At 44.8% G+C, this 23,033-nt stretch overlaps 3 protein-coding genes across 3 annotated transcripts; all 3 read left to right on the forward strand.

Moving 5' to 3' along the window:
• The first annotated feature begins 2,013 nt into the window (after positions 1 to 2,013).
• On the forward strand, positions 2,014 to 3,634 carry LOC123090398 (E3 ubiquitin-protein ligase RFWD3). Its single transcript, XM_044511718.1, has 3 exons — positions 2,014 to 2,288; positions 3,321 to 3,399; positions 3,512 to 3,634. Exons 1-3 carry the CDS (start codon positions 2,068 to 2,070, stop codon positions 3,632 to 3,634), a joined length of 423 nt encoding a protein of 140 aa, XP_044367653.1. The 5' UTR covers positions 2,014 to 2,067.
• Positions 3,635 to 5,345: 1,711 nt separating this feature from the next.
• On the forward strand, positions 5,346 to 8,485 carry LOC123089737 (E3 ubiquitin-protein ligase RFWD3). Its single transcript, XM_044511328.1, has 4 exons — positions 5,346 to 5,923; positions 6,658 to 6,742; positions 6,851 to 6,913; positions 7,931 to 8,485. Exons 1-4 carry the CDS (start codon positions 5,430 to 5,432, stop codon positions 8,285 to 8,287), a joined length of 999 nt encoding a protein of 332 aa, XP_044367263.1. The 5' UTR covers positions 5,346 to 5,429; the 3' UTR covers positions 8,288 to 8,485.
• Positions 8,486 to 12,492: 4,007 nt separating this feature from the next.
• LOC123089738 (protein ETHYLENE-INSENSITIVE 2) lies at positions 12,493 to 16,596 on the forward strand. The gene is made up of 7 exons (XM_044511329.1): positions 12,493 to 12,880; positions 13,946 to 14,032; positions 14,166 to 14,279; positions 14,371 to 14,583; positions 15,005 to 15,181; positions 15,276 to 15,889; positions 15,966 to 16,596. Exons 1-7 carry the CDS (start codon positions 12,629 to 12,631, stop codon positions 15,970 to 15,972), a joined length of 1,464 nt encoding a protein of 487 aa, XP_044367264.1. The 5' UTR covers positions 12,493 to 12,628; the 3' UTR covers positions 15,973 to 16,596.
• The last annotated feature ends 6,437 nt before the right edge of the window (positions 16,597 to 23,033 follow it).

A 23,033-nucleotide genomic window follows, 5' to 3' on the forward strand; every position in this document is an offset into this window, starting at 1 on the left:
TTTGGAGTAAATTTGAATAGTTTCAAATTTGAATCATTCAAATTTGAAAACTAATGGCACAAACAGAAACTAGACAAAATTTTGAATCTAATGCAATAAGAATCACTCAAAAACATCAAATATCCTAAAAGATATAAGCAATTTAAAATAGAAACAAAAAACAATTGAAAAAACAAAAAAATAAACTTTCAGAACCCCTTTAGTCCTAGTTGGTGGCTCCAACCGGGACTAAAGTTAGACCAAAGCCACCAATCGGGAGTAAAGGTTGGACCTTTAGTCCCGGTTGGAGACACCAACCGGGACTAAATCCTCAACCCCTTTAGTCCCGGTTGGTGTCTCCAACGGGACTAAAGGTCTAATCTTTAGTCCCGATTGTGGACACCAACCGGGACTAAAGGGCATCACACCCTTTAGTCTCGGTTGGTGTCTCCAACCGGGACTAAAGGTCTCATTTGAACCAAGATTGATGCCTGCCCGACGCCCTAGACGCTCGAACCGGGACTAATGCTCACATTAGTCCTGGTTCGTAATGCAACCGGGACTAATATGTAGATCGAGCTTGGACCAAAGCCCTGTTTTCTACTAGTGATCGGGACACTGCAGATGAGCTTGGATCAAGGTGGGAGGGCTTGAGCCATGATGCTTGGGGAGGGTTCCTTGGCGACAACGACAGAGTTGGGCTAGATGAATCCAGATAATGAACCATGGGGGGGGGGGGAATGTGGCAGTGACAAAGCCGATGTAGTGAGTAGGCGGCGACGAGGGCGTGTGGTTGGAGGGGTCTGGGTCGGCTTAGAACGAAGATGAGAGAGACACGGGAAATCTCACGTTCATACAGGCCCAGTTTTTTTTGTACTTACACATACATGCCCAGTTCTACATGGCGAGGGACATATAGAATGGTGGACAAAGTCTCCGAAATCACTAATTGAGGAGTACTCCTCGCAAAGATCACTCATACCTTTCAGGTTATGACAAGTGGCCCACTGCATGTGCGCCATTTGTCGCAACCTGGGAGTTTTCTCTTTTTTATACATTCGTTTATTCAAAACGTTGTATCTCTTAAACCGTGCGTCTAAATCTTGAACCGTTTTCACCGTTGGATTCCTGACGTCGAGATCTTCAAAACTAGATCCCATATTGATAGGTTTTGACAAAAAAATTTCACAAAAAAAACGAACGAAAAAACCGCACCGGGAGCACGGGTGTTTCCCTTTTTGAAAGAGGCACGGTCACGCCTCTCATGAAATCACAACCGTGCCTCTCGTGGAAGCAAAACCGTGCCTCTCACGAAAGAAAAATAAAAAAAATGTGTTTCTTTTCATTTTCGAGAAGACACGGCCGTGCCTCTCACGAAAGCACAACCATGCCTCTCGCGGAAGCAAAACCGTGCCCCTTGAGGAAGAAAAAGAACAGAAAATGTGTTTTTCTCATTTCCGAGAGGCACGGTCGTGCCTCTCGTGGAAGCAAAACCGTGCCTCTGGCGGAAGAAAAAAAAATAGAAAACTTTTTTTTTTCATTTCCGAGTGGCATAGCCGTGCCTCTCGCGAAAGCAAAATCATGCCTCTTGCAGAAGCAAAAAAAGAAAACGCGATTTTTCGCACAAAAATATTTGTTTTTCGAATTGTTTTTCCAAAAGCTAAGAAATACTAGTGAAAAACCGAAACGTCAAGAAACCCCGGAAAAAATGTTTAAAAAGTTGAAATCGCGTGCGGAAAAATAGAAAAAATCAGGAGGGAGTGCCCAGAGCATGGCACGTGGCGGGCGGCTGAGGGCGCGCCAAATGACGCTGATCGTTGTGAGGCTCCCGCAGGAGTGCTCGTGAACCATTTTTTTTAGAATTCCTTTCTTCAATTTAGGGGAATGGCCCATCCACATAATATAGGAGCAGGGAGCCCATTGAAAAGGATTTTTGTTCTGAAAAATAAGCCCACAGTGGAGTTGACCTAACCCCACTCCACTGCCTCCCGTCAAGTCAAAAGAAGAAACCCCACTCCACACTCCTCCGCCTCCCGAATTCGACCTCCCCCAGAAAAACCTCGTCCGTTACTCCTCCGCCTCCCTCCAATGTCGTCCCCGCCGCCCATGCCTGGAAGGGAGGAGATCGCCGGCGCCAAGGCGCCGCGTCCGCTCGCTGCGGACACCACCGGCGCAGGGGGAGACGCCGGAGGTGTCGCCGAGGCAAGCCAAGCAGCGTCCGGCGGTGAGGCCAAAGCGACGCCGTCGCCAGCGACTATCTGCCCTTGCTGCACGGAGCCGTGGACCAGCGACGGCCCTCATCGCATGTGGTGAGCGCACGAGGGCCTCCACCCCCACGGTCCTAGTGCAATTCCGCTGCTGCTTCTTTTTTGCAGCGGACAATTTCCGGCCGTGATGTCGCGTCTGTGTATTGCGGCCTAGGGTTCTAGGTTTTTCTGCAGGGGATATGGTCTTCCTTGTACCATCACGTTGGATTCCTTTTGGATTTGGGGCTATCAGCACAGTATCGTCTGTGTTTTGCACTCGCTAATTAGGTACCGAAGAAGATCAGATACGGCATGAGATCTGATTTTCTGAGGTCCATACACTGCTGCTAATTAGATACTGAAGAGGATTGCATCTTCTTTTTACAGTTCACTGTGTGCAATGCTATTCTTGGGCGAAAAGTTGCTCTGATGGTGGAGTTCTTTCCATTCTATGCATGAAATTTATTTAGCAGGCTATAGCGCCGCAATAGCCTTTTAGACGAGATTTCACTACACTGACGTAATTTCTACGGCTATTCCAGCAACGACCGCAAAAGGGCTGATAACCTCCGCTAAATCCATAGCAGTCCGGGAAGCTTAGCGCTGCTATTTGAAATTTTGCTTGCCAAAGCGCCAGAAAAGAAACCGCGCCATTTTCCATCACGCGGCAGTCCAAGACCTAATCAGTAAACCATCGTTTAAATACCCTAGCCCTAGCCAGTCCACTCCCCCGGATCATCAATTAATCTGGTGTCTTAGATGGCTTCTTCGTCGGAAGGTGCAACTTGCAACGAGGCCTCTAATCAGACTCTGCCCTTCACTGAACACCGCACCACAATAAATATTTATGAGTTTGTGGATCTAGGTTTCATCTGAAAATTCTTTGTTTATGGTCCATATATTTATTTATATTTTCAAAATCCATTAAATGTTTTAGCATCCTTTATAGCATATTAGTTTCTATTTTTCATAATGCACTCTTGCTACACATATTAGATGCACTCATGCTACGTACATATGCATGGCTTGTATTCTAACTGTGAGACTAGTGACACTTTTGGATCACTAATCATAACATCTATCTCTTAAATGCAGTTGCATTCCTTGTGGGCATGTGTATGGCAGATCTTGTATGGAGACGTTGCTGCGTCGTTCTGGCCAGAATAGTGCCAAGGTACCACGAGTGGGTCTGCATATACTCAGTGAACAGATTATATTAAAGATGTATATCAAATATCTGAATGGAAATTCTCAACTTATCCATGACTGTTGATATTTCTAACCAGTGCCCGCAGTGTGGCAAACAATTCGAGGAGAAGCTTATTATCAACCTCTATGCACCAGAAAACATGTTGGAGGGTTGCTGCAGTGCTGAGGTTCTATTTCTTTCATCCGATGTACATCTATAGATGTGTCGAGTTTGTCTTTAAGGACATCCACTTTAGATGTAGGATGTTGGTTTATGTTGATTTATATATAGGCTGACATTTTTCTTACCTTTTAGGAGATAACCGGACCTTTTGATTCAATTCAATAAGCAATAATAGTATCTTTTAGTATTCAACCCCCACTAATAGCGAAAAGTTACATAGAATTAAGATATTGGGCATGGAAACAAATAATTCACTAGAATTAATAGCATCCATTTCCCGCTATTTCTTTCTCACAATTTTTGCATGAGTAGAACTTGGCAACACAATGATACCTCATTCCAATTTAAACTTTGCATGTTAAATAAACACAGGTATTTTGTACTTTTGTAGTTAATTTAATTTTAGAATTTGTTGGTTAATTCAATATCCTTCTTATTTTGCAATTTAATCTGGATATTTAGATAAGTTCAGAAGTTGACTATTAAGGGACACTAAATTTTAACGAAGGCCTATCAATCAATAGCTCAGATTTTAATATTGCCTTAGCTTTAGTGTGGTAAGGTGGAGCCCTGCAACATCTCTTAGAACCTTTTCACATTATGCGCTATCTTTTGTGTGTTTCCAATAGTAGAAACACTAGTTTTTTCTACCATGGTTATTAGTCTCATTGCTACTAGACCGACAAGAAAACAAACAAAAATTGGTTATCATGAGCAGTGCCGCAGCTAGCCAAAAATGACTGGGCGGGGGGGGGGGGGGGGGGGGGGGGGATGCTAATTTTTTTTCTAATCTAAGCCTCCCTAAAAATAATTCTTCAGTAATTCATCAACATAGCTCCGCCACTGAGTGTGTGACACCAAATTTTAATGTTGATAACCCTTCTGAGAAAAACAAGGATGCATGACAGCAGCCTTCATAATCTAGGGGATCAACAATTAGCTGTCACCTCATCCTGTCCGTATGGCTTACAATAGGTAGCGTATATCAGATTTGAGTCAAAGCGGAAAGCTAATCTGTGATGGAGAAGAATCAGGCCTACATGCCTTTTTCTCATATAGTCCAGTCTCTCACTTTGAGTTCAGATTATATATGAAGACTTTTGACCTAAACATCATTCAGTTCCTCTTCAGGATAAAATCATGTTGGAGAAGTTGTGGAGTTTTCTCTATTTTTTTAATTAATACATGTATATATACAGTCTACCTGTAAGCAAGGGTGGATTTTACCAGTTGCAAGTGGGCACAGTTGTACCAACAAATTGGTTATTGCAAAAGCAACTAGTGTTGTTAAGCCTGGTCAAAAACTATTATATTTTTATTTGCCCATAGAGTTGTAGCACTTCTGTCCTTATGCTGGCCTCAAATGACATGTCGATCTATTCGTCATTCACAATTTGTTCTCTGTTGAATTTAATTCACTAACAGAGTGAAGAACTTAGGTTCATCCTTTTCATTCTGGATGTCGTCTAAAACCATCCTTATACACGATATTGCATTTCAACATGTTCATCCTTACTAGTTAGTACATAGCAGTAATCACGTATTAAATTACTTTATATTAGGTCCTATTGAATTGCTAACCAGACATTCGAGAAAATGTTATAAACCCATAATCAACTGTAGCAGTATCCACCTCAAGGTTTTTATTATTATAACTAGTATCGTTGTTAGGAGGTTTCTTTAGTTGTAATGTTGATTACATCTCATAAATTCTTCGTTTGCTCAATTGACCTGAACTGCAGGAAATTAATGCGTTCTACGAGCATATATTTGTTGCAGTAAGGGCAACGTGTATTGATATTCAACAATGGTTTAGAGAACGCGTTGCTCAGATGGAGAGAATAGTGAACAAAAAGGTGACAATGGCTAAGGCCAACTTGATGTTAATGAAGGACCGGTTGAAGAAGATGGCTGAACAAGAGAAGATCGTGCCGAAGGATATGATAGTGTTCATGGAGCAGAATTGCCCTCAGCTGATGATTTGTGTGTCGTGCGTGTTCTCGTCATTACCCGCACCAGGTATGGTAGGCGGGGACGAGGTTGCCAATGTCGAAATAGTGGTCAGAGAGGGGCCATGTCCGCATACTGTGGAAGCCAGTGAATGGGGTGGCAGAGGCAACGAGTTAAATCATACTGCATCTGGTTCGGGCGAGGAGACCGACGACTCATACAGAGGCAGTATCTACTTGGGCGAATATAATGCGAACATCTCCAACATGGAGGCTTCTGCTGAAGGGAGGGAAGGCGTTGAGGCCAAGGCACCAGCAAGGCCAACCTGCTCTATCTGTCTGGAACCCTGGACCTCCACGGGCAAGCATCACATCTGGTGAGGAATATGGTTTCGACTGTTGATTTTTTGGGGTACATACTACTTAACTGGCGCTTTATTCCATGATATTGTGATAAAAGTGCGCCCTATATGCTAGCCCACTGAAATAACTTCAGTTATGTCCTGCTTTGATTAATACCATCTCCATGATGGGATTGGAATTTTATCATGATAATATATGCAGTAGCCACCGCTTGGGGAACATTACAACTACTCCTAGTGGATGCAGTTGTTTTTTTAATATCATGCACCAGCTTTTACAATCCGTTGTTTCTGATCTTTTTTTTTTCTCACCGAGAGGAACAATGCTTGGTTTTGAGTAATGTTAAGATTTAAGTTTATGATAGGTTAACTATGGCGATTGAATTAGTACTAATGTTTCCTTCTCGCCATCAACTTAACAATTTTTATAGTTGCAATTTTGGATTAATGTCTTACCTCTAGTTGAATTATTACAGATCATGAGTTCATTATCCATTTGACACGATTGAGTTAGGTGATCACTGTGTATGCATTTTAGGCTGGTTTGGGTTGAGGGTGCTGACGATGTGGCACCAAATGATCATATAGTGTAGGAGGGCAGTCTTTGTTGGATCTTTCATGGTGCTTACTGCATTTGGTGACCAGATCAGCCATTTTTCATTTTACTTGTCTTGGGGTTACTATATTTTATACATGTATCCATACATGCGATTGTGTTCTCTAGATCATCTCCCATCTCCAACTTGCAGTTGCATTCCTTGCGGGCACGTCTACGGCAGGTCGTGCCTAACAAGGTGGCTCATGGATCAGCTTTCAAGGAATGAGAATATGAAGGTAACATGCCAGATTCTAATGTACTTCATATTAACTTACATTCAAGAATCAAATTACGGGAACCTGAGATTTCGCTACTTATGAATGCATATTTATCTTTCTAACCAGTGCCCTCAATGTGCGGAAGAATTCGAAGGCAATCTTATCGACCTCCATGCACCATTTTGTCAGGTTCTGATTCTTTTGTCCATTGTAATTTCATTGGGTGCTGCATTGTGGACTATTGTTTTCTTTGTTTTCTCCTATAGTAGAAACAATAGTTGTCTCTACCACCAGTCCACATCAGTTTCTTTTGTCTCTAAATCATTAACGGCTGCCTGTCACACTCCATGATATGTTGGTTGTTCGTTTGCCTATACCCACATCACTTGTATCCCAATGCATATCTTAAAGAAATACCTGCACTCAGAATTATAGATGTGCTCAAGTTGTATGTTCAATGATATGCTTCTAGTTGAGACATGAAAGTGTTCAGGTTATTCTTTCAATACTTGGATATAGTAGGACGATGTCTTACAACAAAAGTTTTTTGTCTGTATTTTAAACGTAATTTATAACTAGACATTAGGAGTGTTATATTACGGGAAATTTATGTCAATGTCAGTAATCTCGTGCAATTCTCACTATGACGTTGCTTTTCAGCTATTTATGAAAATGCCATTCCTTTTTGCCACCGCCTTTGCTTTTGGGCCGTTACCATCGTTCAAACCGGTTTACTGGCCCCACGTGTTAGTATTTTTTTTGCCAAAAAGACAAACTTCTCTTTTCATTATCGGTCTTTTCCGTAATCTTGGAAGATGTAAGTTTCACTGGAGTAATGACATTTTGATAATTAGATCAAAGTATTGGCATAAGTAGAATTGCAGGAGCGACTAGTGGCATTGACATAAAATTGCCATACATTAAAAAAAATTCTTCTTCTAAATTTTAAGCACATTATTGTTAATACGTAGTGATGGAAACTATCATTGTTGGGACTTCTTATGTTATGTTTGCATTCCCCATTCTAAAATGACTCAACCTACCAACGTCCTATGGACCACTGGATTTTCAACCGGTTGGTGATGGGACATTAAGAATTCAAGTGCGATGTTCAGTTGTATAATCGGGTGTATATAGAAGAGGTTTCTTTTGCTGGATGTGGATTATACATCACAAGTTCTCATCTCAATTAACCTGCTGGTGCAGGAAGTGCATGAGTATTATGATGCTAAGTTGGCCGAGTTTGAGGCATCGAGGGAAGAATGTAATGTATTTGCAGAATTGCATTCTCAGTATGATCTGCTGAGTGCACAAGCGAAGTTTCGGGATGAGCTGCGTGCACTAATTATCCTTGAAATTGCTGAGATTGAAAGAGCGATGATGGAACACGTGGCAAAGGCTAACGGTAGCTTGCTGTTGATGAAAGAGCAGATGAAGAAGATGGCTGAAGAAGACATGGCGACAACTGAGCATCTAATTGGATTCGTGGAACAGACTTGCCATTGCCTCGCCTCTTTCCTACCCTACCCAAGCTACCCATATGACCCTGCTGATCAAAGCTGATGGATGGTCTGCTTTATACCACACATTATGTATTTCTATTTCATCATATGTACTGTGATGTACCAGGACTCTGGTTTGGTCTCATCATTTGTCAAGAGCATAGCAGCGGGCGCTAGCGTCACCAAGTCTTCTTGTGTGGAGATGTGGAGTGTGAACACTAAGTGTGTTTCAAACAGTCAAAAATATGTGGTACTTGCTTCTTTTAAGGTAAACCATTGGTCTGTTTATTACCTCGGTCTTCCTATTTTTGAGTTGCTTGATTTTATTTATATATAAATTTCACTCAAGCGCACAACTATAATCGCGTACCACTATGTCTAAAATTACGGTCCATACTCCAAATGCAGTTAGCAACATATATGTAACTTGCATGTGTGGTGTGGTGGTTGAAGAAGGAGAAAACTACATTTTCTGTGACAAAGGGTAATATATTAATATCAAAATGATACCAACTCCATCTCGTCATCGCAACAGTATCTGGACCTAGTAAAGAAAACAATTACTTAATTATAGTATTTTTCATGATCAGGCAACCAGTCTCGCGCAGCACCGATCACCTCACGCGTGCGTCGCCCCACCTACTCAGCTTACTACACCTGGCCCTCCGAGCCCAAGCGGCAGAGGAAGCTTGCCTTATCCCTCCCTGATCTTTCTCATCCATTCGTTTTTATCTAGAACACCTTCTTCCCTAGATTTCCTTTCGCACGCTAGCATCGGTGCAACTTTCTTCTCAAGCACCTTCTTCCTCGGCGCAATCCCACCCCACCTCGCCCTCTAGCACGGCTAGTCCATTGCAGCGTCTTGATTTCATGTGTGTTCTCACCACCATTCTTATCCTCTTCATGGGAGGAGAGCTGCCTCCCCACCTATCCTTTCGACTTTGGGTGCATCGGCACGCACAGTCTCTTCGGAGACTTGTGAGCCCGTCCTGGCCATCTCGTGACTCCATGGCGAGCGCGCTACTACGACGGGGATTTCCATGGGTGCTGCAACCAGCAACCATCGGTGCTGGAGACAGTGGCCATTGGTGCTGCAACAACCAACCGCCTTTGCTGGATGCAGTGCCACCTGATGACGAGTGCTGCAACCAGCACCCGCTGGTGCTAGAGACGATATGATGGCCACCGGTACTGCAACTGGCAGCCATGGATGCTGGAGTAAGGCGTTGTCAGCACGACGAGGGAGATGAGGTGCTACAATTGATACGACACTGAGCTATAGCCCACGAGTCATTTTGCTGGAACCAGTGAGACATTTTTGCTACGATTTTCGACGACGAGCCATTTTTTGCTGGAACCGGCATGCATTTTTGCATGCACAGGCAAACAGTTTTGCTGTGGCTGGCAACTACTGGAGCTGCGACGGGGCAAGCCATGGTGCTACAAGCAGTGACCAGGCAACATGGTTTTTCCAGCTCATCAATGGGTGTTGTGGCCGACGACCGTGGCAACGTATACTGCCACACTAGTAGAAAAACATCTTTTAGTACCGGTTCGTAAGGACCTTTAGAACCGGTTCTGGAAACCGACACTAAAGGGTGGGGACTAAAGGTCACCCCCCCCCGTTAGTCCCGGTTCAACACGAACCGGGACCAAAGGCCCACCACGTGGCACGAGCACTAGTAGAAAACGGAGCTATATTACCGGTTCGTAGGGGCCTTTAGTGCCAGTTTCTACAACCGGCACTAAAGTGTGGGGACTAAAGGTCCCCCCTTTTAGTCCCGGTTCAGCACGAACCGGCACTAAAGGGCCACCATGTGGCACGAGGCACGAGGCCACCACGTGGCACGAGGCACGACAAAAACAACCCACCTACTGGCCGGCACGGCCTGCATACGTTTAGAAACCCAACCTCTAGTTGGGCCAGGATGCAGGCCCGTACGGCCCATTAGGGCCCATAAGGCAGAGGACTTGCAATAGGCCCACAAAGGCCTGCTTAGAGAGGAGCTCGACACGGTAGCCGCGGCGGGGCTTATAAACCGGTGCGAGCTCCTCTCAACTAGCGAGGTGGGACTAAACATTGTGCACTGCGGGTGGCAGCACACCCCTTTAGTACCGGTTGATGGCACGAACCCGTACTAAAGAGGGGGGGGGGTCTTTAGTACCGTTTGGAGCCACCAACCCGTACTAAAGGCCACGACCTCTTTAGTACCGGTTCGTGGCACGAACCGGTACTAAAGGTTCGCCACGAACCGGTTCTAATGAGTGTCGCCCGCCTAGCTGTTGCAACCCGGGACTAATGAGCTTCACATTAGGCCCTTTTTCTACTAGTGGAGGCGCGCCGTGGTCTGGGGGATTTTTTTTTTGAAATAAAGCAAAAACAGCCCGCCTACTGGGCCGACACGGCCTGCATACGACTAGCGACCCAACCTCTAGTTGGGCCAGGATGCAGGCCCATATGGCCCAGTAGGCCCCACAGGGCAGAAGACTTGCAATAGGCCTACAAAGGCCTGCTTAGAGAGGAGCTCGACACAGTAGCCGCGGCGGGGCTTATAAACCGGTGCAAGCTCCTCTCAACTAGCAAAGGGACTAAACATTGTGCATTATGGGTGGCAGCGCACCACCTTTAATACTGGTTGGTGGCTCCAACCGGTACTAAGGGGGGGGGGTCTTTAGTACCAGTTGGAGCCACCAACCAGTACTAAAGGCCATGACCCCTTTAGTACCGGTTGGAGCCACCAACCGGTACTATAGGTCACAAATAAACCGGGACTAATGCATAACCATTCGAACCGGGACTAATGGTATCATTAGTGCCGGTTCATTTACAAACCGGGACTAATGTGTCTCACATAAAGTAGTTTTTCTACTAGTGCCATCTCGACGACGAATGTTGAGAGCATGGTGAAGGGGACAAATCGCTACACAGGATGGAGAGAGAGGACGGGGGTGGGGTTTGACTTTAACTATTGATTTCTCTGCTGCGCGTTCTAGTGGCCACCGTTCCCTTTTACCGAAAAAGGCTTTCGCCCCGCTTTATAAATAAAGCAAACCACCACAGCCAAATGGTACAACATAAGTTCACCCACACACACGCAGTCATACAAACATAGAATACAAATAGGTTCTGCTGAGGGCACAACTCAACAAGCCCTGAAAAGGAAAAAAACGAAGGCGGGTCAACCGCAGCAGCATGGAAGGAGCTAATCCGGCTCGGGTGGTGGAGGAGGGAGCGGTGGCGCCAAGCGAAGAGCCATCGAGCGAAGGTCGGAGATGATGATGGTGATGGCTTCTCGGTCATGGTGATGGCTAAGCGGCCGCCAGAGAGTCCAGAGCATCCACCGTTCCCTTTTTCGTGCGCCTGTGTTGAGATCCATCAGCCACGGAAAAAAAATGTACGGCGAGGGAGGAGACCAATTTGGGATTCGGCGGGTGGACTGGCGGCTAGCACTGCCCACAGAAATATAGCTGCCTTTGTCTTAACTCAAATGTTCGATAGAAATCCCTGATGATTAACAACTAAAAGAACAAACTAGCCAGTGCAGATTTACACTCAGCCAACATTGATCATGATTTCAGTTTTGGACTTGTGACATCATCATAGCATGGGCATCGACTGCAGGATGGAGGGCCTATCTGTACACTATGTCCTCGCTCGTATGGGTACAAGCACACCTAACAAGATATACAGTTCAAATTCTATGGTGAGCCTGAATTGGCGGCATGTTTGTTTAGAAATGGAAATAAGAGTTGAGGGGTGATGATATGAAAAATCCATTGACTGGTTGGAGAGAATAGGAGTTTAATTGGGATGGGGAATAAGAGTTTAGGGAGCCAATCTCCACCGATATATCTCTTTCCACAAGATCATGTTAATTCGTGTGCATGACTCCTAAACTAATTCCCATTATATATCAAACAGAGAAACGAGAGTAAAAATATATTTCCCACCCCTAACCCCTCCCAAAAACTTTCTGGTGTAAACTCCCATTCCCCAAGGTTACCAAATAGTGTGCGTCACATCACATGTGTCGCATTCACCCTGCACCCTAGTGGAATCATCATGAAATTGCTGTTTCCCAGGTGACTTGCAGGTTTCCCAGACGGCTTGCAGGTTTCTAGCGGCAAAAAAATGTACAAGAACTATTTTGGTCCCATTCAGGCGCAAAGTACCGGAAATACCCTCGCTGCTTGGCTTGGCGTCCAGCCTCCGCCCTTATCCTCTTGCTTCATTTTTGTCCTCGCCGATCACCGCATTACCCTCGAACCACGCCATCGCCCTCTCAGCACAACACGTACGCCTCCTCTCACCTGCTTGAAGATATACATCGATCCCTGTGAACTTGCTCGACTGGTTCTGCTTCTGCTTCTGCTTGCTGCTGGTGCTGCCGCGGTGGACGCGATGGAAGCTGTGCACGGCGTCGAGTCCCTCGCCGGCGGAGACGGCCGGCATCATGTTTCCCGTACCCTCGGGACGGCGCTGCTGATATCGGTGGGGTACATCGACCTCGGCAAGTGGGTGGCGGCGATCGACGCCGGGGCTCGCTTCGGGTACGACCTCGTGCTGCTGGTGCTCTTCTTCAACTTCTCGGCGGTCCTCAACCAGTATCTCGCCACTTGCATCGGCATGGTCACCGGCAAGAATCTTGCAGAGGTACATACCAAATTCTTCTTTCTTTAATTCCTGCTACTCTTGTTGCCCATGCATCCTCCATCTTGGAGTAATCAATATCCTCTAGGTCACTGTTTACGAGAAGGAATCTTCTCATCTCAAATAATACTCTCTTTATTTTTATTTAGTCCGTGTACTAGCTTTGGTCAAATACCATTAGATTTATTATTAAATGTATTTTCACATCATATGGATTTTTTATGGTAAATATTTATAATTTTTTTTATGAAATTAATCAAATTTTACAAAGTTTGACTTTAGTCAAACCTAATATGCAGAGTAAATAAAATGGGGGAGTACTATAAATTTCAGTTCTGACCCGAGCTAAATGCTCCTGGTGCTCCCTCATGAACAGTAGTTTTGCTTTAAAAAATCTACTAATACCAAATAATTAAAAATTCTGATTTTTGGCAACAAAAACAAATATGTACATTCAAATATCTGTGGATAAGTAATATTTGTGATGATCTCATGGAAAACAAATCTGTGAGCACATGTTATGTTTCTTTTTTATCCAGACCACCACGAATTTAATTTCTTCATGGAAACAGAAATTCAGTTCTCAGCCCCAGCTCTTATGCTCCCTGGTGAACATTTAAAAAAATCTGATAATAAATAAATAATCTAAATTTTCTGGCAACAAACAAATAGTATGTTCTTTTGTTCTAACTGCGTTCAAACTTTCGCGAACAAATAACATTGGTGGTGCTGTAAGAAAATAAATTTATGAGCAGATATTCTGTTTCTTTTTATCCAGAGCACCACAAATTTGATTACTGCATGAAAAATTGCACAGGGTTAGAGCGCAGCGCAGTAACTCCGGAGCCGAAATTCCATCCTAAATTCACTATTATGTGGTTGTACATGAGCCCAGGAGCCAAAATGCCATTCTTCTGAAATATCTCAACCTGACAAAAACTTTTACATTTTTCTTTGTGGGGAAAGACTGTAGGTTTTTGTTTGCAAGATGCTCCCTGGATGTTGTGTATTTTCTCAGTTACATCCACCATCTGGTCTTACTTGTAATGTTTTTACATGAATTTCAAGATTTCTGCCCAGGAGTACAGCCAGTTCATATGTGTTGGCCTCGGCCTCCAAGCTGGGATGTCTTTGTTTACATCAGAACTAACCATGGTACTGTGTCCACAAACTTCACACAGAACTGTTTTTGTCAATGCTATTACTTGTACCATATTTAGTATGCCATGTTAATTCGTTGTGAGGATTCCTAACTAATTATGAACTTTTAATATTTTGGATATTTCAGATTTTAGGCATAGCAGTTGGATACAATCTTGTGTTTGATCAGGATGATTTTATCACAGCCATTATTTTTGCATGCCTTCTAATTAATGTGCTGCCATATATGTTATCCCCTAGGGTAAGTTCATTACTAATTCCTAAAAGGGTGACTTGTTATAATTCCTCTAAGATGGTGTGTGCTTATGATTTATTATTTTTGCTCATTGTAGGACAAGAGGATGGCTGGAACGTTAAATGCATGCATAGCTGGCTTTACGATTCTTTGTTTTGTGCTTGGTTTATTAATCAGTCAACCTGAGATTCCTCTTCATGTGAATGTGATGTTCCCTAAGTTCAGTGGTGAAAGTGCTTACTCACTGATGGCACTTATGGGTGCAAATATAATGTCACACAACTTTTATGTTCATTCGTCCATTGTTCAGGTATTTTCCAGTGTCTTGCTCATACCTAGTAAAGTTGTCCATGTACTTGGGTTTATATTTGGAGGTGAATAAGTTGTGTCAAACTGATCCATTAAGAAATGCCATGTTAGGCTGTTGTAACTTTTCTTTCTGCAAATGGTGTTGCATGTACTCATGATGAGTCATGTGGAGTTGTTCATAATGAATGATGTGGTTAATACACCTTTTACGAGATCGAAAGAACCATTGAACTTTTGGTTATGGTGGTTCAGAGATATTTTGAAACATATCAGATAAGGGCACTGTACTTTTCACTTTGTACTCGGTGATGCATACTCTTTTCTTTCTCGATGAAGTGGTAGGATCGCTGTCTTTGCACTTTGCTATTTATTCTTGCTTATTTGAGTTATCCCTTCATGTTAACGTGATGTCATATATGCAGGTTCAGAGGTCTCATGTTCATACCCTGCGTGGCCTGTTTCATGACCACCTTTTTTCAATAGTATTTACTTTTACTGGGGTTTTTCTTGTGAACTATATTCTGTTGAGCTCAGCAGCAGCGGAAGCTACTCACAATGTGATCCACACCTTTCACGATGCTGTCGAGCTAATGAACGAGGTTTGTGAGTCCTGTCTTCACAGTATCAATCCAACTTTTCAAATCACAATATTTAGAAAAATCCTTAGTTTATTTGGATTCTTGTTTTCTGCAGATATTTACGAGTTCCATGGCACCACTTGTGTTGTTAGCGGTCCTTCTCTTTTCGAGCCACATCATCGCTTTGACATCTGTTATCGCTAGCCATGTAGTCACAGAGCATTTCTTTGGCGTGAACCTGTCTCTGTTTGCGCATCATGTGCTACTTAAGCTTCTTTCCATGATTCCTGCAATCTATTCTGCAAAGGTAGCAGGCTCTGAAGGGGTATATCAGTTGATCATTCTGTGTCCAGTAATCCAGGCGTTTACCCTGCCTTCAGCTGTTATTCCTGTTTTCCGCATCGCCTCATCAAGTTGGATAATGGGCAACTACAGGGTATCTCTACGTGTCGAAATATTAGCCTTCCTTGCATTTTGTCTTACGTTGTTTATAAATATCATCTTCGCGGCGGAGATCCTGTTTGGCGACAGCGCCTGGACAAACAGCCTGAAAGGGAACACTGAAACCCCTATACTAATTCCACATACTGTACTAATCCTAATGTCTTGTGCATCTATTGCTTTTGCACTCTTCCTGGCTGCTACCCCACTGAAGTCATCAAGTAGGGAAGCTGAAACTCAGGAGTTGTGTGTGCACTCTCAAAGAGAAGCTCCAGAAGAAATTCAAAGGTATTATAGCTATTGATGTTGTTCCAGGGGATAAATCGGCTTTGAACAAACACTGAAAGTTCTGAAACTAGTGCAGGTCCTGAGACCCTTGAAGTCTGCCAAAGGTCTCTACTGCCACCGCAGTAAAACAAAGTCAGCTAGCAGGAAATATCCAAATGAAGAGGGCGGCTGAGAGAAATGTTGAAGTAGAAGCAGATGTTTGCACAGACAAGGATAATCGGACTTGACATAATTGTCGAATTCAACAAGTCCATGCAAGAAGAAATTCAAACAAAGCAAATTTGGGCAGAGCTCCTGGAAATCTCAAAGTTCACATGACGTGGACACAGTGACCAGGTTCCATAGCTCTATGCAGTCAATTATAAACACCAATTTGGTCCCGGCATCATTTGGATAAATGTATGGTGTGCCAAGTGCTGAGCTGAATGGGGTATGGTGAACCCTGAGCAGTGAAAAGGTATCCTGGCATAGGTTGCTCATCCATGTAGAGAAGATCCTTTAACGTCTTGGCATTGAAATTTAAGTTCAAGATTCCAGTGAATGATGCATGCTCGAGGCCGATTAATATGAGGATAAAATGTGATAATGTGTCATCTAAATTACTGTGCAGATGGAAGCTACTGTTGAGCATATATCTGTTTTCTGTCATTCTCAGTGTATATTCCCCTGTTGATGTGAGGTTCTCAATAGAATAATACTTCAGTGAATATATTGAGGCCAAACTCAGAGGGAAACGTTTGGAACCCGGTGGTACGTACACCGCTTACAAAAAATAGTAATTACAAAGAAGGATGAAAAATGATGAAAGTTTTTGGCTCAAACTTGATCAAGCTGGAAAACTTTGGTGTGACCCCCGCGTCGCTCCGCTCGGGCGACTCGGGGGAACTCCGCGCGTCGCCGGCGGACCCCTCCCCTGCGCCTCCTCTCCTCCGCCGCTGCCACTGGCCTCGCCGCGGTGGCGGCGGCCCCCTGCCCTCCGAAGGTGGCTCGGGGAGATCCGCGGCGGACGTGTGAGGGCCGGGTGGCGGGGATCATCTCGGTGGCATCTCCACTCGAGCTCGGTGCCGAGGGCGTGGTGAGCGCTGGAGGGAGCAGGGGTGGCGTCGAGGTGGCGCGCAGCATGCTCGCCGGCGCCTGGTCGTGGCGCTCACAGGCTCCCCTCGGCGGCAGATCTGGTCGGCGCGCCGGATCCGGGCCAGCGGCTGGCTTTGGGCGTCGGGGTGCGGTCTCTAACCTCGGCGTGGTGGTCCTGCCATCTCCTGTGGCTGCTAGGGTGGCGTGGGGGCGGGGCCAGGCCGGTGGCCAGCCATCCCTTCTCTTTCGGCCAGATCCAGATCGGGCGCGTGAGGTGCCTCCTCTGTTCGCGTCCTCCTGCTGATCTGGCACCCCCCGGCGCCCCGCGCTCTGTTCCACCCCCTGTGACTGCTTCGGCAGTCTGGTGTTGGTTCTGCGGGTGCTCGGTAGCCGTGGTTGCTGGAGGGTGGTGCCTCCGGGCGGTGGTGTCTCCGGTCTCACCAGCGGCATGGCTCAGCAAACGGGTGGCGCGGGTGTTGCTTCGGGTGAAAGCCCTGTGTCGGCTTCGGTCGGCACCGGCGGCAGCGACGCCCTTCAGCGTCGGATCCCTCCTTGGAGGTGCCGTTGTGTGATGCATTGTTCCCAGCTTACTCTGTTCTTTCTCTGGGCAAAAGCCTTAGATCCAGCTTCTGGGTAGGACGGCGGCGGCATCCTTGACGTCGTTTTTACACCTTGGTGGCGCCTGTCTTCGGAGATGCTGCTCCATGCTATTTGCTGAGGTCTGGGGGTGGTGCTTGGCTGGTTTGGAGCGGGTGGTCGGCGGTGGTGGTGCGGCCAGTCTGGGGGTCGACGGTGGTGTGTGTCGTGCTCGAGTGCTCCTTGGTGCGTCTCTGCTTGGCGGTGCCCTGCGGCTACGCCATTGGCACACAGGTGCCGTGGCGTCGTCTCGGCCTTGCATAACCTTTCGAATGTACCCCCGACACAGGTGGTGTCGTGGCGTTGTGCAGTCTCGGTTGTGAGGTGCCTTTCGATTGCGATGGTGCAGTGTTGCGGTTTGGTTTGCTAGGCGATGCCCTTCGACTGTGCCGGTGGCACACAGGTGCCGTGGCGTCGTCTCGGCCCCGGGTGTCCCTTCGAAGGTGCCTCGCGACACAGGTGGTGTCGCGGCGTTGTGCAGTCTCAGATGCGTGGGTCTTTCGATTGTGTCGACGGTGCAGTGTTGTGGTTTGGTCCGGCTGGCCAATGCCGTTAGATTTCTCCTTTGGTGCTCTTTGTTGTGTTTTCCCTCGTTGTCCCCCCTGTTATGTGTAGAGTTACTAATCAATCTTTTTGTCAGGTTTCGCCAAGATTTCTGATGGAATTTTTTCTTTCGCGAATTTTTTACACGAGTACGCCATTGGTCAAGTTTGTTCGAGAAAATTCGGATTTTATTTACTTCTTCCTGAATTGCTATTTTTTTTCTCATATGAGGTTCATGGACCCCCCCCCCCCCAGGTTCTCAGGGGTATTTTCTGGCAAAACTCTCACTATTCTACATCTCAGAATAGGCCTTCGCCCCGCTTTTAAATATAAAGCCATCCAAGCGATACAACATGAACACATTGAATTGTTATTAAATAAACATGTTGAACAATTTTTTTTAATATATGTTTAACATCATTTAAGTTCTATAAAAAATTAATGTGGTCAAATATTATTTTTATATGTCATAAACTTTTTAAAAAATTGTGCAAACACAATTTAGTAAACTGTCTAAAATAGGGCGTAACCAGCCTATGGTTGGATGGTTAGGAGGACAATGGTGACCCCAGCCCACTAGAGTTTATGATTTAGACTTGACATTGGTGCTTGCATTTTTCTGGATTTATTTCAGTCCTTCCGGCGATGTGCGTTCAACGGGAGGCGACATTCCCGTTGACTACGAAGGCAATTGTGGCGACTTTGTCATTCTCAAGATGATATGTCGGCTCAGTCTCTCGGAGGTGCTAGTAGAGTTAGGGTGTGCGTGCGTGCGTTCACAGGGGTGAGTGTATGAGAAAACATGTTTTTTTGAATGTCTGAACATTTTGTTGATTAATATGAACATATTTTTAGATTTGTGACCATTTTATTTAAAATGCACAGTCAGTTTTCGTGAGCTGACTAAGCAAATTTCTAGGTAAATATCAGACAATTTTTAGTAAAATTATTATTATTATATTTATTTGTAAAATTTCTAAAAAAGTAATTAAATAAAAAACTTAGTAAAAAATCTGCGTACCTACACTAGAGCAGGTGTTTTTTTATTTTGAGACAAAGAGCAGGTGAGGTGAATGTTCTCCCTCGTGCGCTGGGCCTGGCCCATCTAACAGCGTACTTAATGCCAGGGGGGAGTTGCGCTCGGCCCAGGGAAATGTAAAGGCTTCTCGAAAATTAGAGTGCCTACTACAATATGGAAAATTCAAATAAACCATTACAAGACTTGACTGGAAAAAGAGAATCAAAGATGTTTTGATGTGTAGAATAAGGTCAACTCCATAACAAATCAAACCAATAAAAGAAATACAACACAATAATATAAATTTATCAGATTTGAATAAACATATCCATGAGGCCACAAACCTCTTGGGCTCCATGGCACCATCATGGTAGAGAGAGAAATTATATTCCTAGAAACACCATCGATGACCAAAAATTATCATATATGAGGTGCCCTCACCTCTGAGAACCGAGATGGGATAACGGAGTCGGAGGCAAGGGACCGAATAAATCTCCAGTCACGCCTTTGGCTCTACCAAACCCTAGCTATCTCGACGCATGTTTCTTATGGACACTACTCTTATTTTTTTAGAAAACTCTAATACTTTATTCATACACCAACATTTATAGAAACATCTACTAATTTATTCTTACTCATGCACCGATCTTGGTTTGGATCGGTTGACCGGCAATAAACATGGCCAAAGAATAACATCAAAATGTCTGAAATAAATTCAGAAAAATATGAGCACCTATGTCAAGTTTAATATTTGAATCCAGATGTACGGCTTAACATAACCATTTATGCACCGCTTAGTTCATAAATAGTTAGGATTTTTTGTCAGCCAAATAGGTAGCAAAACAAGTTCTCAAAAAATGTACGCTTTTGCAACGCTGCTCAAGTTAACAGACTTTGTCAAGTAATAGCCTTTCCTCGGTGTGTGGATACCTAGTTGTTGAGAGGCTGGTCGTAATGAGAGTATCATACACTAGTATTAGTATCATATATTAGTGTGATACTACCTCATTAATGCATAGTATCATATATTACTTTTATACAATGCCTTATTTATTGTCATGCATGACACATAGTAGCATAGCATTTATTATGATATGGTATCAAGATATGATACCCAACACTCTCTTTTTATTTAATTTTATGTCATCTCATCGAAGTTGCTTAGTTGACATGCATGATAGTACATATATTACTCTCATTACGACCAGCCTAACGCACTTATGAAGGATAGGGAGTCTGTTCCTCAGATATTTAGTCGAGATCAAAATAGAATAGCAGATCAATCGGCTAATAATAGTCGTACACAAGTAGCTACTGCTGTGTGATTGCATTAGGGGTCACCTTGTGTATTGAAGACTTTCTGCCATTAGAATGTAATCCTATTAGAGCATCTCCGATAAATGATGTATATTTGGAGATGTAAAAGTGCTAGATGTATAATTTATATTATCAAAAAATGCTTTTTATATCATCAAAAACACCCATCTCCAACAGATGATATATAAATTTTTTGCAGGGGGAAAGGAGATTCTCATTACTCTAGGAGGCTTCTCAGCTAGATCCAAGTTTACAACAAATTCCAACCCGACAGTAAGGCAGACTGCGGTACGAGGGTACAACGTACGGCCATACGCGGTCAGCTCACGACTAACACTATTCTGCGAGCGACTACAATGAGTATAAAAATTTCTCTAGCATCAAGAGCTGCTAATCCGCTCCTCTCCGCCTACCCCGTACGATGTTGTGGTCTATCTGTCAAGTGTTCTCTGAGCATCAAAATTGCCGCCGCACCATCCATCTCAACCATAATAGGCAGACTCCTTCGAGTGTCCTGAGCATTGTGTGCGCTCAAGTACTCTGGACTAAACACGTACATCTATCATAGTATTTACAAATTGTTTGACATACAAGATAGAATGCTTTCTGACATTGCCAAATTGTCGTCAATGTAGTCTGCTGGAACATCATAGACCATCATGCACAAAGCTACAGTGACCTCAGTGTTGTGTCCAAGCAAACCAGAACAATGCTGAAAGGCTGGATCATGTTGCTTCACGGAATTGCAAATGTGGATGAACAAAATCCTGGACATTCTGAACCGGCGACGAAACTACCTTTATGGAAAAACGGGTGGTGTGAGCAATCTCCCATGAAAGAGGAGTGGCACGAGCTCATCTACAATAATGAAATCACCTTCAAACTACATCTTCATGCCTGATAAAAATAAACACCTAGTTTACGTGGTTGCCGGAATTTTGTCGAACACGTTGTGTGTGAGGTGGAAGAAACCGGCCGACGGCTGGTCGGAGCCTTGATGCTAGTCACGTAGACCGTCGGGGGTGGGCGACGATTGCTTCAACGGATTTTGGATGGCTAGTGGCTATCGGAGGACTCTGCTTGCAGCGACGCAACTCTAGCGGCAAGGACCGAAGAACCGCCGCTTGACGGGGATGCGGTGGTCGCGCAGGCTGCCACTGCTAGCTCCGATGACGGGTGTGCTACCACGTAAGGCGGCCGTGAGCTGTTAGAGCCATACGGCCGCCGGAGCTCTTGCGAACAGGGGAATCACCTGAAAAAAATGGTGACGGGGCGGATCCAAATCGGTTGGTCGTCGGCGACTATGGCGGCGGGACTAGCTGGTGGGGATACTCAGCGGGGTCGAGGATGGACCAATGGGCGGCGAGCGGTGGGAAGTGTCTCAATGGCAGCTAGGGCTTCGCGCGCGGCTGGCTATTTTACATCAAGCGGCAACGGGTCATGTATATTTGTATCTCCAAGTGTTGTATTTTACATCTTTTGCAATAGGTCATGTATATTTTTACATCTACATCATTTGTTGGAACTTTGTTTTTAGGTGTTGGTGATGTAAAAAGTGATTATTTATACATTTAAATCATCTATTGGAGATGATTGATGCAATAAAACTCTCCTATTCTTAAAAACATACTCCCTGTGTTTCAAAATATAGTGCTTCTTCTATTCCCGTGCTTCAACCATGACCATAAATTTAAACAACGAGACCGACTGCAACGGGAGCAAAAGTTATACCAGTGAATTCGTATTCAAAAGAAGTTTTTAATTATATAATTTTCTCTTCCGCCGCTGTCGGTCTCGTTGGTTAAATTTATGACCAAATTGGACCTCGGGAAGCGCGGGCGCACTATATTTTAGAATGGGGGTAGTAGGTTATTGGACGCGTCTAGCTACGAGTCAATGATTGCAAAAAATATAAATTATTCTTATATTTTGTGATAAAGAGGGAGTAGTACTTTAGTGAAATTAATACCCACCTACCCAACTCTAGCCGAAAGCTTAGTGAGGAAGGAGGGAGTTGACTACTACTTTCTCTCAGGAGTCAAAAGACGACACCTGTCCTATTCATCCCCATCCCGCTCTCCCTCCTCCCGAATTCCAAACCCCGGAAAATCCTCGGTTGCTCCTACTCCGGCTCCATCCAGTGTCGTCCCCGCCGCCCTCGCTCCGTATGGGTGAGGCCGCCGACGTGGACGCGTCGCGTCCTCACGCCGCGGACACTGCAGGCACAGGGGGAGACGTCCGAGGTGCCGATTCGTCCGGCGGTGAGGTCCAGGCAATGATCTGCCCCGGCTGCATGGTGCCTTGGAGCAGCTACGGCCCACATCGGATCTGGTGAGCGAGGGCCTCCACCCCGACGGCCCCATGCATTATCGTTGCTAATTTTTGTCTTCTCTGTCGCGCGGCCTCGCGGGCAGCCATCAGCCATGTCGGTCTCCTTTAGGATTAGCACAGTGTCTATCGTCTCTATAATGGAATGGGGGCCAGTAGCGCAGTATCGTCTCTGTGTTGGGTTTGGGGGCCATACATACGAGGCTGCTAATTGGATACTGAAGAAGC

The sequence above is a fragment of the Triticum aestivum genome, chromosome 4B (assembly GCF_018294505.1).
Source record: "Triticum aestivum cultivar Chinese Spring chromosome 4B, IWGSC CS RefSeq v2.1, whole genome shotgun sequence".
In the NCBI taxonomy this organism is placed as follows: Eukaryota; Viridiplantae; Streptophyta; class Magnoliopsida; order Poales; family Poaceae; genus Triticum; species Triticum aestivum.

What these genes read in the sequence shown, in the direction of transcription:
- LOC123089738 (XM_044511329.1), top strand. Translation starts at nt 12,629, where the DNA reads ATGGAAGCTGTGCACGGCGTCGAGTCCCTCGCCGGCGGAGACGGCCGG. An exon ending in CCGGCAAGAATCTTGCAGAG is followed by an intron (nt 12,881 to 13,945) that starts GTACATACCAAA and finishes ATGAATTTCAAG; the next exon opens with ATTTCTGCCCAGGAGTACAG. An exon ending in CATATATGTTATCCCCTAGG is followed by an intron (nt 14,280 to 14,370) that starts GTAAGTTCATTA and finishes TGCTCATTGTAG; the next exon opens with GACAAGAGGATGGCTGGAAC.
- LOC123089737 (XM_044511328.1), top strand. Translation starts at nt 5,430, where the DNA reads ATGGAGAGAATAGTGAACAAAAAGGTGACAATGGCTAAGGCCAACTTG. An exon ending in ACGGGCAAGCATCACATCTG is followed by an intron (nt 5,924 to 6,657) that starts GTGAGGAATATG and finishes TCCAACTTGCAG; the next exon opens with TTGCATTCCTTGCGGGCACG. An exon ending in CAAGGAATGAGAATATGAAG is followed by an intron (nt 6,743 to 6,850) that starts GTAACATGCCAG and finishes CTTTCTAACCAG; the next exon opens with TGCCCTCAATGTGCGGAAGA.
- LOC123090398 (XM_044511718.1), top strand. Translation starts at nt 2,068, where the DNA reads ATGTCGTCCCCGCCGCCCATGCCTGGAAGGGAGGAGATCGCCGGCGCC. An exon ending in GACGGCCCTCATCGCATGTG is followed by an intron (nt 2,289 to 3,320) that starts GTGAGCGCACGA and finishes TCTTAAATGCAG; the next exon opens with TTGCATTCCTTGTGGGCATG. An exon ending in CTGGCCAGAATAGTGCCAAG is followed by an intron (nt 3,400 to 3,511) that starts GTACCACGAGTG and finishes ATTTCTAACCAG; the next exon opens with TGCCCGCAGTGTGGCAAACA.